At 35.6% G+C, this 15,433-nt stretch overlaps 1 protein-coding gene across 29 annotated transcripts in view; it reads left to right on the top strand.

Moving 5' to 3' along the window:
• Window positions 1-15,433, top strand: part of LCOR (ligand dependent nuclear receptor corepressor) — a 122,894-nt gene that overhangs the window by 49,460 nt on the left and 58,001 nt on the right. For 27 of the 29 annotated variants that reach the window (XM_044753157.2, XM_044753167.2, XM_044753122.2 and 24 more), the window contains 2 exons: window positions 5,405-5,470; window positions 5,821-5,900. Coding sequence is in view for 9 of the 29 variants with exons in the window: in XM_044753122.2 (XP_044609057.1) it covers window positions 5,405-5,470; window positions 5,821-5,900 (146 nt within the window). In the remaining 20 variants the exon portion in view is untranslated. Of the gene's footprint in view, window positions 1-2,103; window positions 2,283-5,404; window positions 5,471-5,820; window positions 5,901-15,433 lie in introns of all 29 variants that reach the window. The other 2 variants (XM_070485944.1, XM_070485965.1) reach the window with 1 other exon arrangement.

Below are 15,433 nucleotides of genomic sequence, written 5' to 3'. Positions count from 1 at the left end.
TTTTACTCATATTTGTAAATAATAGATTGACTACAAAATTTTTTTTTTACCCTCAGAATTTTGTAAACATAGCTCCTTTGGCTTTTAGCATATACTTTTTTTTTTTTTAAAGATTTTATTTTTCCTTTTTCTCCCCAAAGACCCCCGGTACATAGTTGTATATTTTTAGTTGTGGGTCATTCTAGTTGTGGCATGTGGGACGCCGCCTCAGTGTGGCTTGATGAGCGGTGCCATGTCTGTGCCCAGAATCCGAACCGGCAAAACCATGCGCCGCTGAAGCGGTACATGCATACTTAACCACTCGGCCACAGGGCTGGCCCTAGTGTTTACTTTTTACTGATGAAATAATTGGTGATCTAAATCTCTTTCCTCTTATTTTAAGTAAAATTAAGTAAAAATTTCCCCTTATTTTGAGCTTTTAAGCTTTTATTCTTGAAATTCAGATATTTTACCAGGAGAGTTCTACAAGTATATACTTTTTCCCCCCTGAGTATTCTGCCCGAGTACATCTCAGAGCCCATTAGATACGAAGACTCAAGACAGTATTCAACATTAGGGAGTTTTCTTCTTCTCCTTTTTCTCCTCCTCCTTCCCCTTTTTTATAAATTAAACTTTTTTTTTTTAATTTATATTCTTTGCTTTGTTCTGGAAATCCTGTTTTACAGATTTTGAATCTCCTGGCCACCTCCTCATCTCTAATCTTATGGTTTTTTCCTTCAGATTCACTATACCTTATGAGGATGTTTCTTAAGTTGGTTTTCTAAATCACTGATTTGTTATATATTTTTCTACTTAAGACCGCTATTTGGTTATTTTGGCAGTTCTTTGTCTTTTTTTCCCTCCCCCAAAACCATATTCTCCACTCTTTTTTGCAGAGCAGCTTGCTGTTTTTTTTTTAATGTGGTTCCTTGTTGCTCTCAATAGGAATACTATTTATAATTTTTCTTCAAGTTGTAGTATTTTTTCTTCATTAATTGTGTTTCAGTTTGGGCCACTAGTTGTGATTAGATTATAGTTTCTCTTCAGTATATATGGTGAAATTTCTTCATCAGTTCCTGTGCTGAGAGTTGTAAATGGGCCAGCAAATGGGCTCCTGAGAGTGCGTGGGCCAGGAGCAGATGCTCACGGAGTGAGGAAGAACTCTCAGTGAATGTAGTTATCTAGCAGCGAAGTGGACTGCTTAGTAATGAGGAGCCTGGTTTTTGTTTATTGCCTATAGAAGTTCATCCAGACTACTTTGGTTTTATGACACAATGAGATAGCTGGAACATCAATAAAAGGGGATTAATTACCTTATATTACCTTGGATAGAATATAAAAGATTATGTAGTCAGGTGCTTTTAAATTACTTTCATTTGGGGGCTTACTTGTAGTGAAGTTCAGTGTGGTGTTGGCAAGTTATACACCCTGAGTTTTAAGCAAAGAATTCCAGATGCTGTAGGTCCCCTCTTTGTTTATTAGGACATTAGTTGATGACTTATCAGCAAGCACCTTTGAACTAATATTTTATAAAATTATAATACTCTATTGAAGATTGAGCTCTTTTATACCAAGCACCAAGTTTTACAAGATATCCAAGGGACCTTGATGTAAAAATTGCTAATTTTTTGATAGGCTCCTAATTTTCCTTCAATACCTCTTTGTCTCTCAAACTGCTAATTTCTGTACTGCTTATCTCAGAGGAGAGGTTCCCAGGACCCATGAGCCATTTTTTCATTCCATCCATAATATTTTTCTTTATTTCAAAAGTACAGGCTAAATTGCTTATCTTAGTTGGCTATGTATTTGATATGTTCCTGTCCTGTTACTTATCATAACCCGCCTTTCCCCTTTTGGTTAGAAATAAAGAGAGTAGAGGTTGTGATTTAGATTGAAGAGGGAAATTTGTGAGAAATTTTGATCTTCTAGCTTTTGTTTTTGAGAGCTATGTGATTAAATCAGAAGCTAAAAACCAGGCGTGTCGGTATGAGAGAAACGTTGCGGGGAAACAGGAACACCTTCCTAGCGTTCCTGGAGCATTAAATCTCCTTGAGGAGATAAGACATAAATGTATGAAAAGAAATAAACCAGGATTTAGATAGCCTGTGACATTTTATTTTCCAGGATACTTGCATAGACAGTGCTTTGCACATGACAGAAAACATAAGGCAATTGACATTTATTTGAAAGGATCAGAAGTGTTATGTGAATTCTGAGGGTGAGAAAGCTGGAAACCACAGCTCCATGAGGGCAGGCACCACATCTGTTCACCACTGCCTCCTCGGTGCCAACGTCTGTTCCTGGTAGGTGGCAGGCTGTCACTTAATGTATGTTGAATAAGCAAAAATGTATTTGTTGAACAAATCGAAGAGTGCCTTCAAAGACATAATTTATATGGGCAGAGGTCGGATACAAAGGGTTGAGAAAATATTAGGAGGTAGAAATGATGACTGAATACAAGAGAATACCAACCTGACTGGAGCACTAAGAATGAGCAGGAAAGTTCTGGGAAATAAGGCTGTTGACAATAGGTTGGGGTTAAATTACAAGCAGCTCTGATTACTGGACTCTAGATTTTGGGATTTGTTTTTTAAACAAAGTGGAATTTTTCTGAACAGATAGTGACATATTCAAAGCAATGTTTTAGGAGTACAGTCTGAAGACAGTGCAGGTCGTAGTGAGGAAGAGCGTGGAGACCAGCTTTGAGACCAGTCGTGATGTTGGTTAAGAATTCTTTGGAAAGTAGTCATGTGCAATAATTTTATTAATATTTCTGTATAATATATTACATAGAAGTGCTTTTTAAGCCCTTGTGATTGAACATAATGACATGGCTGTCTTTTTCAGTATTTTATTTAATTTTCCATGGCATTTTGTTATTGATCTTCATGGCTTTTCTGTGAGATCATGGTATAAATTTTGAATACATTTTTTCTTTCCTTATTTGCCTTTTGTTAATGTCAAGCACAGCACATGAGACATTCCTTGTTGCTATGCAACTGCTAAATTCAATATTTAATATTAATAAAATTGAGTGGCATTAAATTCAGTTAACAGAGGGTAGCAAAATACAGCTTTACAGTGCCCAATTAATCATATTTCTAAGGTTTAATGTACTGTTGCAGATAATGAGCAAAAGAGGAGTGACTTGTTTACAGTTACTATTTTGATCAAAATTGGTTGTGGTTAAGGCTTTGCATTCATGACCAGATTTTGTTTTTGTTTGATTCCTTTTGGTCTTTCCCTTTCACTGCTTTTTGATGTGTAATTTGGTTTTGTTAGTGTCTGTGTGATATTGGTGAAGTTTCTATTCTGTTTTCTTATTCTTTCAAATTGTGTTATCTTTTGTATTTTTAAAAATTTTATTTCCCAAAGCTTTTATTTGCTTTTTTCTTTCTCAGTATTATTTCTTGTTATATTAACATTTTTTCTTTTCAAGAATTTATTCTTGGCCTGCAAATTTGGAATTTATCATAATTTCATATAAACCCAGGTAAAAGCGTATTAGGTTTGCTCTTTGGGATAAGCGCCACCTGTAATCTCCTTTAGTTCTTTGCAGTGTGTACTTGGTCCTTTCAAGATATTGGGTGCTTTCATTAATATTTGTGAAATCAGAATTTCTTTTGAGGTGGGTTGGAGGCCCTTAGAGTAGGAGGCAGGCAATGGGATTTATTTCGGGGAGGGGGTGCTAGTGCTGGGAATATTTAGTTTGCAGGCCCAAGATAGAATGTAGTAATTCCTTATCATTTTCTTAGCACCGTCTCTCCACCCTCAAAACCTCCAGCTCAATCCTTCGCCTCCTTAGAGAGGTCATAGTGATTTAGTGGAAAATGTTTTAAATTATAGTGTGCAAATAATAAACAGGCATAGATACCTCTCATTTGCTTGAAAGGGTACTGGTTGTTTTTTCTTTTTTCTTTTGCTAATGTCCTTGGAATAATTTTGATGGGAAGAAAGAAGGAGAGTTAAAATAATTGTTCCTAACTAATAAATGAAAAATCTAGAAATCTAGAAAATAGTGGAAAAGAGTCAACTCTCTAACTATAACGTAAATAACACAAACCCTAGAGATTACTCTATTGAAAATGGTGGCTTAATACTAGGGACATTACAAAATTATTCCTATAACCAGATAACATACTGTTTCTAGGGACCACCTTTTCTACCCCCCTTACCTTCCAAACCCTTTATGATGACTGTGGTAAGGAAATGCTACTTACAGTATTTTAAAATAGTGATTCCCTCCCTTTTGAACATGAGTACTTTTTCACAATTCAAGTTTATAAACCCTTAGGTGATGGTAAATTCTGTAACAAAATACATACTGCCCCAAATTACTAGGAATTCAGTTATACTTTTTGTATTTTCTTAATTACAGTAATATTTCTCTGCATTTCAAAAATAGTATGTACACTGAATGTGCAAGACATACTAATTTTTTCTACAGGTCGTGCTTAAAGTATATCTGGATTCATGGCCCCCTTGTAACTATTTGAGTTCCCAGTGAGGTCCGTGACACATAGTTTGGGAATCACTGCTGTAATCCATTATTTCTGTTATGTTGTATAAAGGCACAATCTGATTCCCTTTCTCTTCTTCCTCCTTACTCTCTTAAGCACCCATAGAAAACAGCAAGAAAACAAAGATATTTTTAATTTTTTTTCTTTGAGTTGATCAGTACTTGAGGTAATAAATGAGAAAAGTTTTTGCTTTTCATTTTCTGCTTTATAGTGGTAGAAGGTGATAATAGTTTAAACATTTATATACAGATGTATTTGAATTTTTTCTCATGCTTTTTTTTTTGTATGTATAATTAGTGGATTCTACTTTCATAAAGGAAGCAGCAAAGAAGTTACATGGCAATGTGAAATAATTACAAAGGTCTTTTTGGTTTCAAGTATTGTTATGGGTCTTTCTTTAGTGATACAGATGTTCTCAGTGAAGATTTTTCTTCTTCAGAAAACTGTTAGCTTGATAAATCTCTTATCTCAGTTGATATTGAGAAATATGCTGTTTAGATTTAAATTAATCCAGAACATTGTGGAAATTTTGAAGCAGTTTGACTCTTTCACTGGGAAAGGGACCTTTTAAAATGGAATTTTAAAGTTTATGTAAAAAGGTATTTGGGATCTTGTAAGATCGTAAGAGAACCTGTGAATTTCCACTGCTTCGTTGGTTATTCCTAGTGCTGTTTTGTATTGTTCTTGAACGTACTCTGAATTTGTTTGAATGTTAACCATTGACAAAAATACAAATGCTTTTAGATTTGTCATTGACTTTCTTTCCTCAGCATCGCTTCAGTAATAATCTGGGGATCCTTGAGAACTGGAAGAAAATACCATCGTTTTTTCATGCAACAGATTAATATTAAATTACTATAGGGAATATTATTGTAATACAGGATTTTTTTTTTTCATCTTTTCAGGATTTGAAAGTATTCTTGAAGGGCTGTTTGGACCTGCATTATTAAAAGATCTCAGTTTATTTAAAGGTACTTAAAATCTTCTTTTGGTATTTCAGATTCTTTCTGGTGACATATGATATGTTGGTGATTTAAGCCTCAGCCTCCTCTTTTTTATTCACAGTTTTATGTGGGTTAAAGCTATATCCATGTAAGCATCTTTTTGTGTTTACTTGATAATGCAAGTATACATATGAATAAGTATATTAACTAGTGAGCCATTATTGTTAAGAATTGTAACACAAATAAGGAACCTGTCTACTGCTTAGTTGGGGGGAAGGAGTTGCTAAGATAAATAATATTTCTGAAACTAGTTCTCATTTGTTTGCTGAAAAATTTTCTTTGTGACTATTAATTTGTTATTCCTACTATTTTTGCAGACTGTGAACCTGAAAGCATTTCTGATTGGACTTTTGATGAAAATTGTCTGTTCTGTTGCTTGAGAAGAGATAAAGTAAAGGTAACCAAGAAACTTGTGAAACTTGTCTAGTGTGATATTTTATAGTTTTTATTTTTTCAAAATTTGATTACTTTGTTGGAGAATTTGTAGGAAAAGGAAGGTATGGTTCCATGTTTATAAAGGATTTGGTAATAACTCAGTTTTGCAATTTAGACTGTTTCTAGTCTGTTGATTAGCCTATTGAGAAATCTATATCCCAACATGCATTGCTTTATTTATGTAGTTCACTAGGCAGAATAATTAACTAGGTCTCAAATTGTTGTGTTTATTTTAAATATGAAATGTATGGTAATTCAAGTAATGGGAGTCATTTGTACGAAAAGAACAGTGACATGGATCTGGATCAAGTAGTTACTAATTCATGTAGATTTATGATGGACTATGGTTTATGCATTAGTATAAGATGTTTCTTCATAATATTTGAGTATGAATGCTGTTTTTATTCGATTGTAGAAATTGTACCTTTGGGTTTCTATTTTATTGCTTTGTGTTAAACGTAAATAGAATTTTTGTTTAGAAACACTTCAGTTGTTGGAAACATTTATTAATAATGGTTTACAGTCTTATGTTTTTTTCATAATACTTCTGTTCCCTGTTTTAAAGCTTTGGAAACATTTTGAATTCCTTTTTCTCCCTTGTACACTTCTAACTTCAAATCATTGACCATATTCTATCAGTTCTTCCCTCATAGTGAATTTCATTCTTTTTCTTTCCACAGTCATCATTGTAGTTTAGACCATTAGCATTATTTCTGGACTACTGAAATAATATGATTGGTCTCTCCCAGTTTTCTTCAGTCTGTTAAACAGTGCTACAAGATTAAACTCGTTCCCCCCAACCCTCACCTCTCACATAGTGTGGAAATGTTACCCTATACCCAGTCTTCAGTGACTTTCTCATTGTCTTCTGGATTCGTTAGACTGAGGCTCAGTGCCTCAGTATCCTCCACAGTTCAGTCTGCTTCTCTTTCTAATGCTGCCCCACCAGTCTTACATAAAGTTTTCTTTCAGCTAAACTGGTCTGATCATTTGTATTAAACAACATGGTTTTACCATTTGGGCTACAGCATTGCATACTCATTGTTGTCTGTAGCTTGAAATTCCCTTGTTCTTACTCTTAGCTTAAACCCTTCCCTTCCTATAAATGCTATACCTCTGCTTTTACTGCGTTTCAACCCTTCACAGTGTTGTGATAAATATTATCTATACTAGTTATTTGTCAATTAATATTTTGGCTAATTTTGTTCATCCTTTCCTGTGTTTGAATTTTATGTCCCTGACTACATTGTCAGCCTCAGAAGACTATAAACCATGTTGTGTGCTTCTTTCTACCTCTGCATGTAGATTCTGTACCACTCTTTACCAATGTGGGCAAGTTGCTTTAAAATCTGAAAGCCCGTTTAAGAGCTTCTTAATGTTCTTCTTTTGTGGCATCTTTTTCTTCCTTACTGCCTGAAAAAGTTGTTGCTGTGACTATCCAGGATGGTCTGTTTTCATTGGATTAGGAGTGTTTTGAAATTTAATGTGGTTTGAAAAAGACCAGAAAATTAAGCAACTGCCAATGAAGTTGAAATTCATTATTTTAAACTGTGTTTGTGTTTCTGTGTGTTTTCGCGTGTTGTGACTATTTATTGACCAAGTCATTTAATAGAATGGAAGAAGCAACTGTGAATTACTTTTGTTTCAGGGTGGGGTTCGGAAGAATGCCCTTCAATAGTTGAGTGCAGTATATACTTGTCATATGATTGGGTGTTCCATTGCTATATGAGGTTAAAATATTGTTTGAATATTCTTAGAAGAAAATACAGAAATAGCAAGGCATGGAACCATGTAGCATTTGAAGGAGTTGTTCTTACTGTTGGTAGTTCGACAGTTTTTAGTTGGTTTTCTAATTGGAATATTTCCATTTTACAATTCAGCTAGTTCTAGGAAATCTGTTTTTCTCCATTAGACACTCCCCTACCGTCTTTGGCCTTTATTTTTTTCAGAGACAGCCATAACACTATAGTGGAAAATAGGAAAAGAGAGAGCCTAGAAAATGTAAATTGTTAAGTATATATCTTTAATTGTGTTAGATTGAGAGTGATTGTGCTAGAAATCTTTGCAGGCACTTGGAGCATCTCATCTGAGGAGGACTAGAAACTGGAAATTAGATATATCTGTTGCATTGAGGCTTCCACTTCAGGGCTGGCTTGAAATTTCAAAAAAGAAGGAAATATCTGGAGAGTATGGTAACAGCCCAGAGGTGGCAGCATAGAGCATAATATTGGAATCTTGAGTTTGAGGTTGGTATGTAGAGGTAGCTGGATAATGTTTGGAAAAGCTGTTCGAAATACTGGTCTGATACTTGAGAGAGAGATGGAGGTTATGCATATTTCTTAGTTAATTGAATTTTCAGTAGATACTGACGCCTTTAGAATGCATAAAGTAAATGCATTATTTATATTTACTTTTTAAAATATGTAGGTGAAAAATACAAAGTAGCTTCTTTGGAAAGTAGAACAGGGATTCACCTAGAGATTAGTAAAACAATTGTTGATCTACGCTTCAGGAACTTACACTGGTTAGAAAATATAATTTGTAAGGGAAAGGCAACTAATATTTTTTGAGCATCTACAGTGTGCTAGTTACTTTTATTTGTTCCCATTTAATCCTCACAACAACCCTATAAAATTGGTTAAAGGCATTCCAGTTTTACAAATAAATGGGAAGGGTTAGAGAGACTAAGTTATGGGCAAAAAAGTCACAAAACTGGGATTTGATTCACATTTTTAGAATACATGCACTTTGATCACAAAACTAGGAGCAGGAACATGGAAAGTGGAGAGTAAGAATTAAGGAGGACTTGAAATTACTCAATTTGAAAGAGGGAGAGAATAAGTGAATACATGTGTAAATGGACATATGTGTATTTGAAATAACTAATCTCAGTTCTGCTATGAATTTGTTAGTGAGTGAATGCCTGGCTGGCTGGCTTCTTTCTTTCCTCCTTCCTTTTCTCTTTGTTGGGCACATAGTAGGCATTCTGTAAATTATTTACTAAATGAGGAACTAAGAAGTCAGGAGGCTTAATAAACTTGGAGCATTACAGTCTTTATAGCTAATTGTTTTGAGTGTTTACATGTGTCAAGCACATATACACAGTTCTCTGTGCATTATTCACTCATGAGGCTTTCATACTTTTTTTTAGCTTCTTTTTGAAATAATTTTAGACTTACAAAGCAGTTGCAAAAATAATGAAAAGAATTCCTGTATACCCTTTACCCAGATTCCCCAAATGTTAACATCTTGTGTAACCACAGTGCAATTATAAAAATCAGGAAATTAACCTTGATACAATACTATTATGTAATCTGCGAACCTTTCAAAATTCACCAGTTATCCCAGTAATGTCGTTTTTCTGGTCCAAGATCCGGTCTAGGATCACACTTTGTATTTGGTTATCATGTTTCCTTAGTCTGCTTTAGTCTAGAATAGTTTTCAGTTATTCTTTGCCTTTTATAATGTTGACACTTTTTTTTAAGATTTTATTTTTTCTTTTTCTCCCAAAGCCCCCCAGTACATAGTTATATATTTTAGTTGTGGGTCCTTCTAGTTGTGGCATGTGGGATGCTGCCTCAGCATGGCTTGATGAGTGATGCCATTTCCGCGCCCAGGATCCAAACCAGCGAAACCCTGGGCCGCTAAAGCAGAGCACTCGAACTTAACCACTCCGCCATGGGGCCGGCCCCTATAATGTTGACATTTTTGAAGAATACTGGCAAATTGATTTGTAGAATGTTCTTCAGTTTAGATTTGTCTTATGATTCCTCATTATTCAGGTTGTGCATTTTTGTCAAGAATTCACTGAATTTATGTTGTGTCCTCCTTAGTGCACCATATCAGGAAGCACAGGGTGATGTTTACTTTGATCACTTAGTTAAGGTGGTGTCTGCCAGTTTTCTTTACTGTAAAAGTTTCTACTTTTTTTTCCCTTTTTTGTTTTTTTAAAAGGTTGGCACCTGAGCTAACATCTGTTGCCAATCTTCTTCTTTTTTCCCCCTTCTTCTTATGCCCAAAGCACGCCCCCCTCCCCCATAGTTGTATGTTCTAGTTGTGAGTGCCTCTGGTTCTGCTGTGTGAGTTGTTGCCTCAGCATGGCCTAACGAGCAGTGCCGTGTCCACACCCAGGATCCTGACCAGCAGAACCCCGGGCCACCAAAGCAGAGCACATGAATGTAACCACTCAGCCATGGCCCTGGCCCCTTCCCTTTTGTACTTAATAGGTATCTCATGAAGAGGTATTTGGAGATTTTTGTAAATATCTTTTTCTCATCATGCTAGTTTCTCATCATACACTGATTTTAGCATCCATTAATGAATTTTGCTTGAAAAAATTACTGCTCTGGTGTTTACCAAATGATGGTTTTCTATTTTTATTTTTTCTACCTCTATTAGTTGGAATTCTACTGTAAGGAAGAACTTTCCCTTCTCCTCCATTTATGTGTTTATTTGTTTACCTGTCAATAGCTTCATGGATTCTTATTTCATTCTATGATGGATTATAATTCCTCACAGTCATTGTTTATTATGTGGTTCACATTGTCCTAGATTTGGCCATTGAGAGCCCTTTAAAGTTGACTTTTCATCTTTTTGATATGATTCTCTCTTTTTTTTAAGCACTTCTTTACTTTTTGGCACCAAAAACTGTTCCAGGCTTACGTTTGCTTTCCCTCCTTAACCATGGATTTCTCCAAGGAACTTAGTTTCTTTTATTTGGAGACTTCTGTAAGTAAGCAAAGTCTGGGAACTAGCTATATTCATTGGTACTAGAGCCTCATTACTCTAGGCCTCCTCAGTTGTTTGAGCTAGAAAATATGTATATTTACTTAAATATGCATACACATTCATCTATATTTCTTACTTTGTCTATTAAAAACCGTGTCATGAGGCTTCTGTTAATTGCAGGATTGCGTTGATAGTATGAAGAGCTGACCCTGTAGTAGTGAGAGGGTGTTGGGGAGATGCGAAGAATAAAAAATTACTTTTGAATATTTACTATCGCTAAAAATTGGACTAATTCTAAGGGATGACTTGATCTATGGTATGGCTGCTCTTGTCTGTGGCTGAGATAGAGTTAGAGAGCTGTTGTAGAGTAAAGAGCTTGGATATTTTAGTAACTAAAATGATGGGGGATAGGATGTTATACCAAAATATAAAATGTTTATGCTCTTAAGAAGTTTATTATTAAAGACTTAGTATTTGACTAGCATATTTGGAGAATATTTTAAGAAGTTAGTTTAGCTGAAATTTTGAAGACTACATAGGTCTAGATAGGCAGAGATGAGAGGGGCATATCCTAGGTGGGGCAGAGCATTTACTTTTGAAAGTAAGCAGTGATAAGGTTGGAACCAGATATCCTTCAGTGCTCAGCCAGCCCAGGAATCATGTAACTAGATCCTTTTCATATTTCTCATTAGTGCATCAGGTTGTGTTTACTCTGAACATTTCATAATTTCCTCTGTTTTGTAAGTATACATTAATTAGAAGTTTAGTTATATCCTTGGAACATTTTGATTTTTGTTGCTGTTTTTAACACATTGAAAGTTTTTAGTAAGAGCAGATGCTAAATCTAGTTAATATTTTCTCATTGTATTCTATAACATATATTTATGCTGCATATGTTAGCTTGGGCATATTCAGTGCTGCTTGATATGACTTGTCTGTCATCTTCTCCCAGAGTAACACAAATCAGTAAGTATTCAGAGTACCTATTATATAAAAGGAACTGTGGAAGAAAAATATATCAATATAGTTCCTGTCTATTAGGAGTGAGAAAGAAGAAACAAATATGAGAAGTTATTAAAGGTTATTTATTTATGAGATTTAAGTAGATACAGGGCAGAGTTAAGTTAGTACATGTTTAATTAACTACTTGGTTAACTGTACAAATTGAAATTACAAAACCTAACCTTGTATTTCCAGAGGGCTTTTATATAGATTATTTGAAAAGATTGCAGAAAACCACTTGACACAGTGAATCATTGCTCAGTCTTAGATCCTATTAAATATCAAAGAGTTCACACCATCCCCCACCCCTAATCATTTGGCAAATTTATTAAATGTCTGGTTCTGTGGTAGGCCAGAGGGTATACCAAAGAAGTAAAAGACCGACCCCTCCTTGCTTATGGAACGTTGGTGAGACCATGGGTGACTAATGCAATGAAAGGAGATTTAAATTAGGAAGATTTAAATCATCCTTCCTACACGCCCAGAACCAAAGCTCTGATATAGGTAGGAAATATATACAGTAAAATTCCCTTCTTCAGGGCCAGCCTGGTGGTGCAGCGGTTAAGTTCTCACGTTCCGCTTCAGCGGCCCGGGGTTCGCCGGTTCAGATCCCGTGTATGGACGTGGCACCGCTTGGCAAACCGTGCTGTGGTAGGCATCCCACATATAAAGTAGAGGAAGATGGGCACGGATGTTAGCTCAAGGCCAGTCTTCCTCAGCAAAAATAGGAGGATTGGCAGTAGTTGTTAGCTCGGGCCTAATCTTCCTCAAAAAAAAAAAAAGTTTTCCTCCTTCGTTCTTATATGTAATACTTTAAAAGGTAGTAGATAATAAAAGAAAATCTAAATACTATAGCAGTTGAGAAGTGCAGTGGGTGACAGTGGAGTTGCTTAATCAAGGAGTTGGAATTCATTGTGTACCGTAAGAAGATCTGTGTTTTACAACAATTGATTTGGTAGTCATTTTTAGGATGTAATGGAGAGGAATTTATAGTGGTGAAATTATAGGAGGCTCTTGTTATAATCCAGAAAATGAGCCTGAACTAGGGTCGTGGCTGTGAAGATGCATAAGGAAGGGATGTATGTAGAGAAACTGAAATAAAGAATTGTCAAAACTTAGTGATTAACGTGACTGTTTAAATAAGGGAGGGGAAAGTGATACTCAGGCTTTCCAAGCCAGTATGACTTAGCATGGTGAATTAGTAGAAGTTGAAAAGTAAGAAGGGAAAGGTACAATGGCCAATTTTTGTGGTAATAATAATGAGGTTATTAGCTGGAAGCAGTTTGTGGTGGAAGTGAACATTTAATTGGAGTGTCCAGTATACAGTTAGAGTTGTGGAAATTGAATTAAATGAGCGATCTGAGCTGAATACATATTTGGAGGGTTTCTGAATACATGTGGTAATTGGAATATTTGAGCAGATGAAGTCTTTGGTGAGGGGTAAATAACAAAATACTGAGAATTGAAGAAGACCTGCATTTTAGGATGTGGGAAGAGGAATCAGATCAGAAGGAAGAGAGTAAATGAGTTGCCCATTTTGCATCGGATATCTTCCTGGCCCCATGCTGCGTGATGAGTATGGGAATAGATTGTTGTGTTTGTTGCACTAATATGGACTCCTATGCCATTTCCTGAAATGGGCCCTAAACGGGTTGAGCAAGTACCCCCAGACATAGTACAATGGGCTTTCAGAGAATAGCTTCTCAAGAATACTGGTTGTGGGAGCCAGACTGTAAGTCTGACAGGGTTAATGAATAAATAGTTATTGTGGGAATTAAGAAATGGATGTAAACTACTAGTTCAAAAAATTGTTATTGACAGGAATGAGGAAAACAGGACCATGGAAGAAAGAATGGGCACTTGGTTTAAATAAAGATTTTTGGAGGAGGAAGGGCAAACTTACATAAGATTTATAAGATCTGGAGGAGAGGAAGAAATTAAAGTTTTTAAAGGGAGGAAACAGTTGAAGGCAGCAAGATTGTAAGAGAACTAACAAGAAATTAGTTACTGAACAGTGATGAGAAATTCCTATTGAAATTAGAATACAGTCAGTGTAACTGTAGGGGTTAACATTTGCCTAAGAATAGGCAATTAAAGAATTGCCTATGTATAAAAACTCTAGCTAACTGACTTGCTCACCCTGAGGGCAAAGAACAGTGAAGAACTCTCAGATAGGAAGGTGATGTTTAAAAAAATAATCAGAGGAAATAGGCTATAGTAACCGTACTCCTCTCACTTGAATTACTGCTTGGAGTTTTCTAGGTGTACCAGCAGCGGAAAAGATAGTTTCAAGAAAATTGGTTGGTAAGATTGCCTTGTCCAGCAAGGCATTTTTTTATCATTACTATTTTTTCTTTTTTTAAATTGAGATATAATTGACATATAACATGTTAGTTTCAGGCATACAGCATAATGACTCAGTATTTGTATGTATTGCAAAATGATCACCGCAATGTCTAGTTAACATTCATCACCACGCAGTGGCACATTTTTTTTTGTGATGAGGACCTTTAAGATTTACTCTCTTAGCAACTTTCAGATACACAATACAGCATTATTAACTATAGTCACCATGCTGTACATCACATTCCCAGGACTTATTTTATAACTGCAAGTTTGTACCTTTTGACCATCGTCTCTCATTTTTGCACACACACACACACACACACACACCCCGGCAACCACCAGTCTGTTCTATCTATGAGTTCGGTTTTTTGTTTTGTTTTTTTGATTCCACATATAAGTGAGATCATACAGTGTTTGTCTTTCTCTCTCTGTTTCACTTAGCACAGTGCCCTCAAGGTCAATATATGTTATCACAAATGGCAAGATTTCCTTTTTTTTTTAATGGCTGAATGATATTCCATCGAGTGTATGTATAAATAGATAGATAGATCACATTTATCCATTAGGGACACTTAGGTTGCTTCCATATCTTGGTTCTTGTAAATAATGCTGCGCTGAACATGGGGATGTATATATCTCTTTGAGTTAGTATTTTCATTTCCTTTGGATAAGTACCCAAAAGTAGAATTGCTGGATCATGTGGTAGTTCTATTTTTAATTTTTTGAGAAACCTCCACACTGTTTTCCATAGTGGCTGCACCCATTTACATTCCCACCAACAGTGCATGAGGGTTCCCTTTTCTCCACATCCTTGCCAACACTTATTATTTCTTGTCTTTTTGATAATAACCATTCTAACAGGTGTGAGGTAGTAGCTCACTGTGGTTTTGATTTGCATTTCTCTGATGATTAGCGATGGTAAGCACCTTTTCGTTTACCTGTTGGCCATCTGTGTGTTGTCTTTGGAAAAATGTCTATTTAGAGCCTCTGCCCATTTTGAATTGAATTATTTTTTTTGCTATTGAGTTGTATGAGTTCTTGATATATTTTGGATGTTAACCCCTGATCAGATATATGGTTTGCAAATATTTTCTCCCTTTTGGTAGATTGCCTTTTTTGTTGTTGATGGTTTCCTACTCTGTGCTAAAGCTTTTTAGTTTGTTGTAGTCCCATTGTTTATTTTTGTTTTTGTTGCCTTTGCTTTTGGTGTCTAATCCAAAAAATTATTGTCAAGACTGATATCAGGGGGATTACCATCTGTGTTTTCTTTTAGGAGTTTTATAGTCAGATCTTACATTTAAGCCTTTAATTCATTTTGAGTTAATTTTTGTGTATGGTATAAGATAGTTGTCCAGTTTCATTCTTTTGCATGTGAGCTGTCCAGTTTTCCCCACACCATTTATTGAAGAGACTGTCCTC

Source organism: Equus asinus, chromosome 2 (assembly GCF_041296235.1).
Source record: "Equus asinus isolate D_3611 breed Donkey chromosome 2, EquAss-T2T_v2, whole genome shotgun sequence".
Classification (NCBI taxonomy): Eukaryota; Metazoa; Chordata; class Mammalia; order Perissodactyla; family Equidae; genus Equus; species Equus asinus.
The sequence above is the reverse complement of the archived record's forward strand: the minus strand, read 5'-3'. Positions and strand labels throughout refer to the sequence as shown.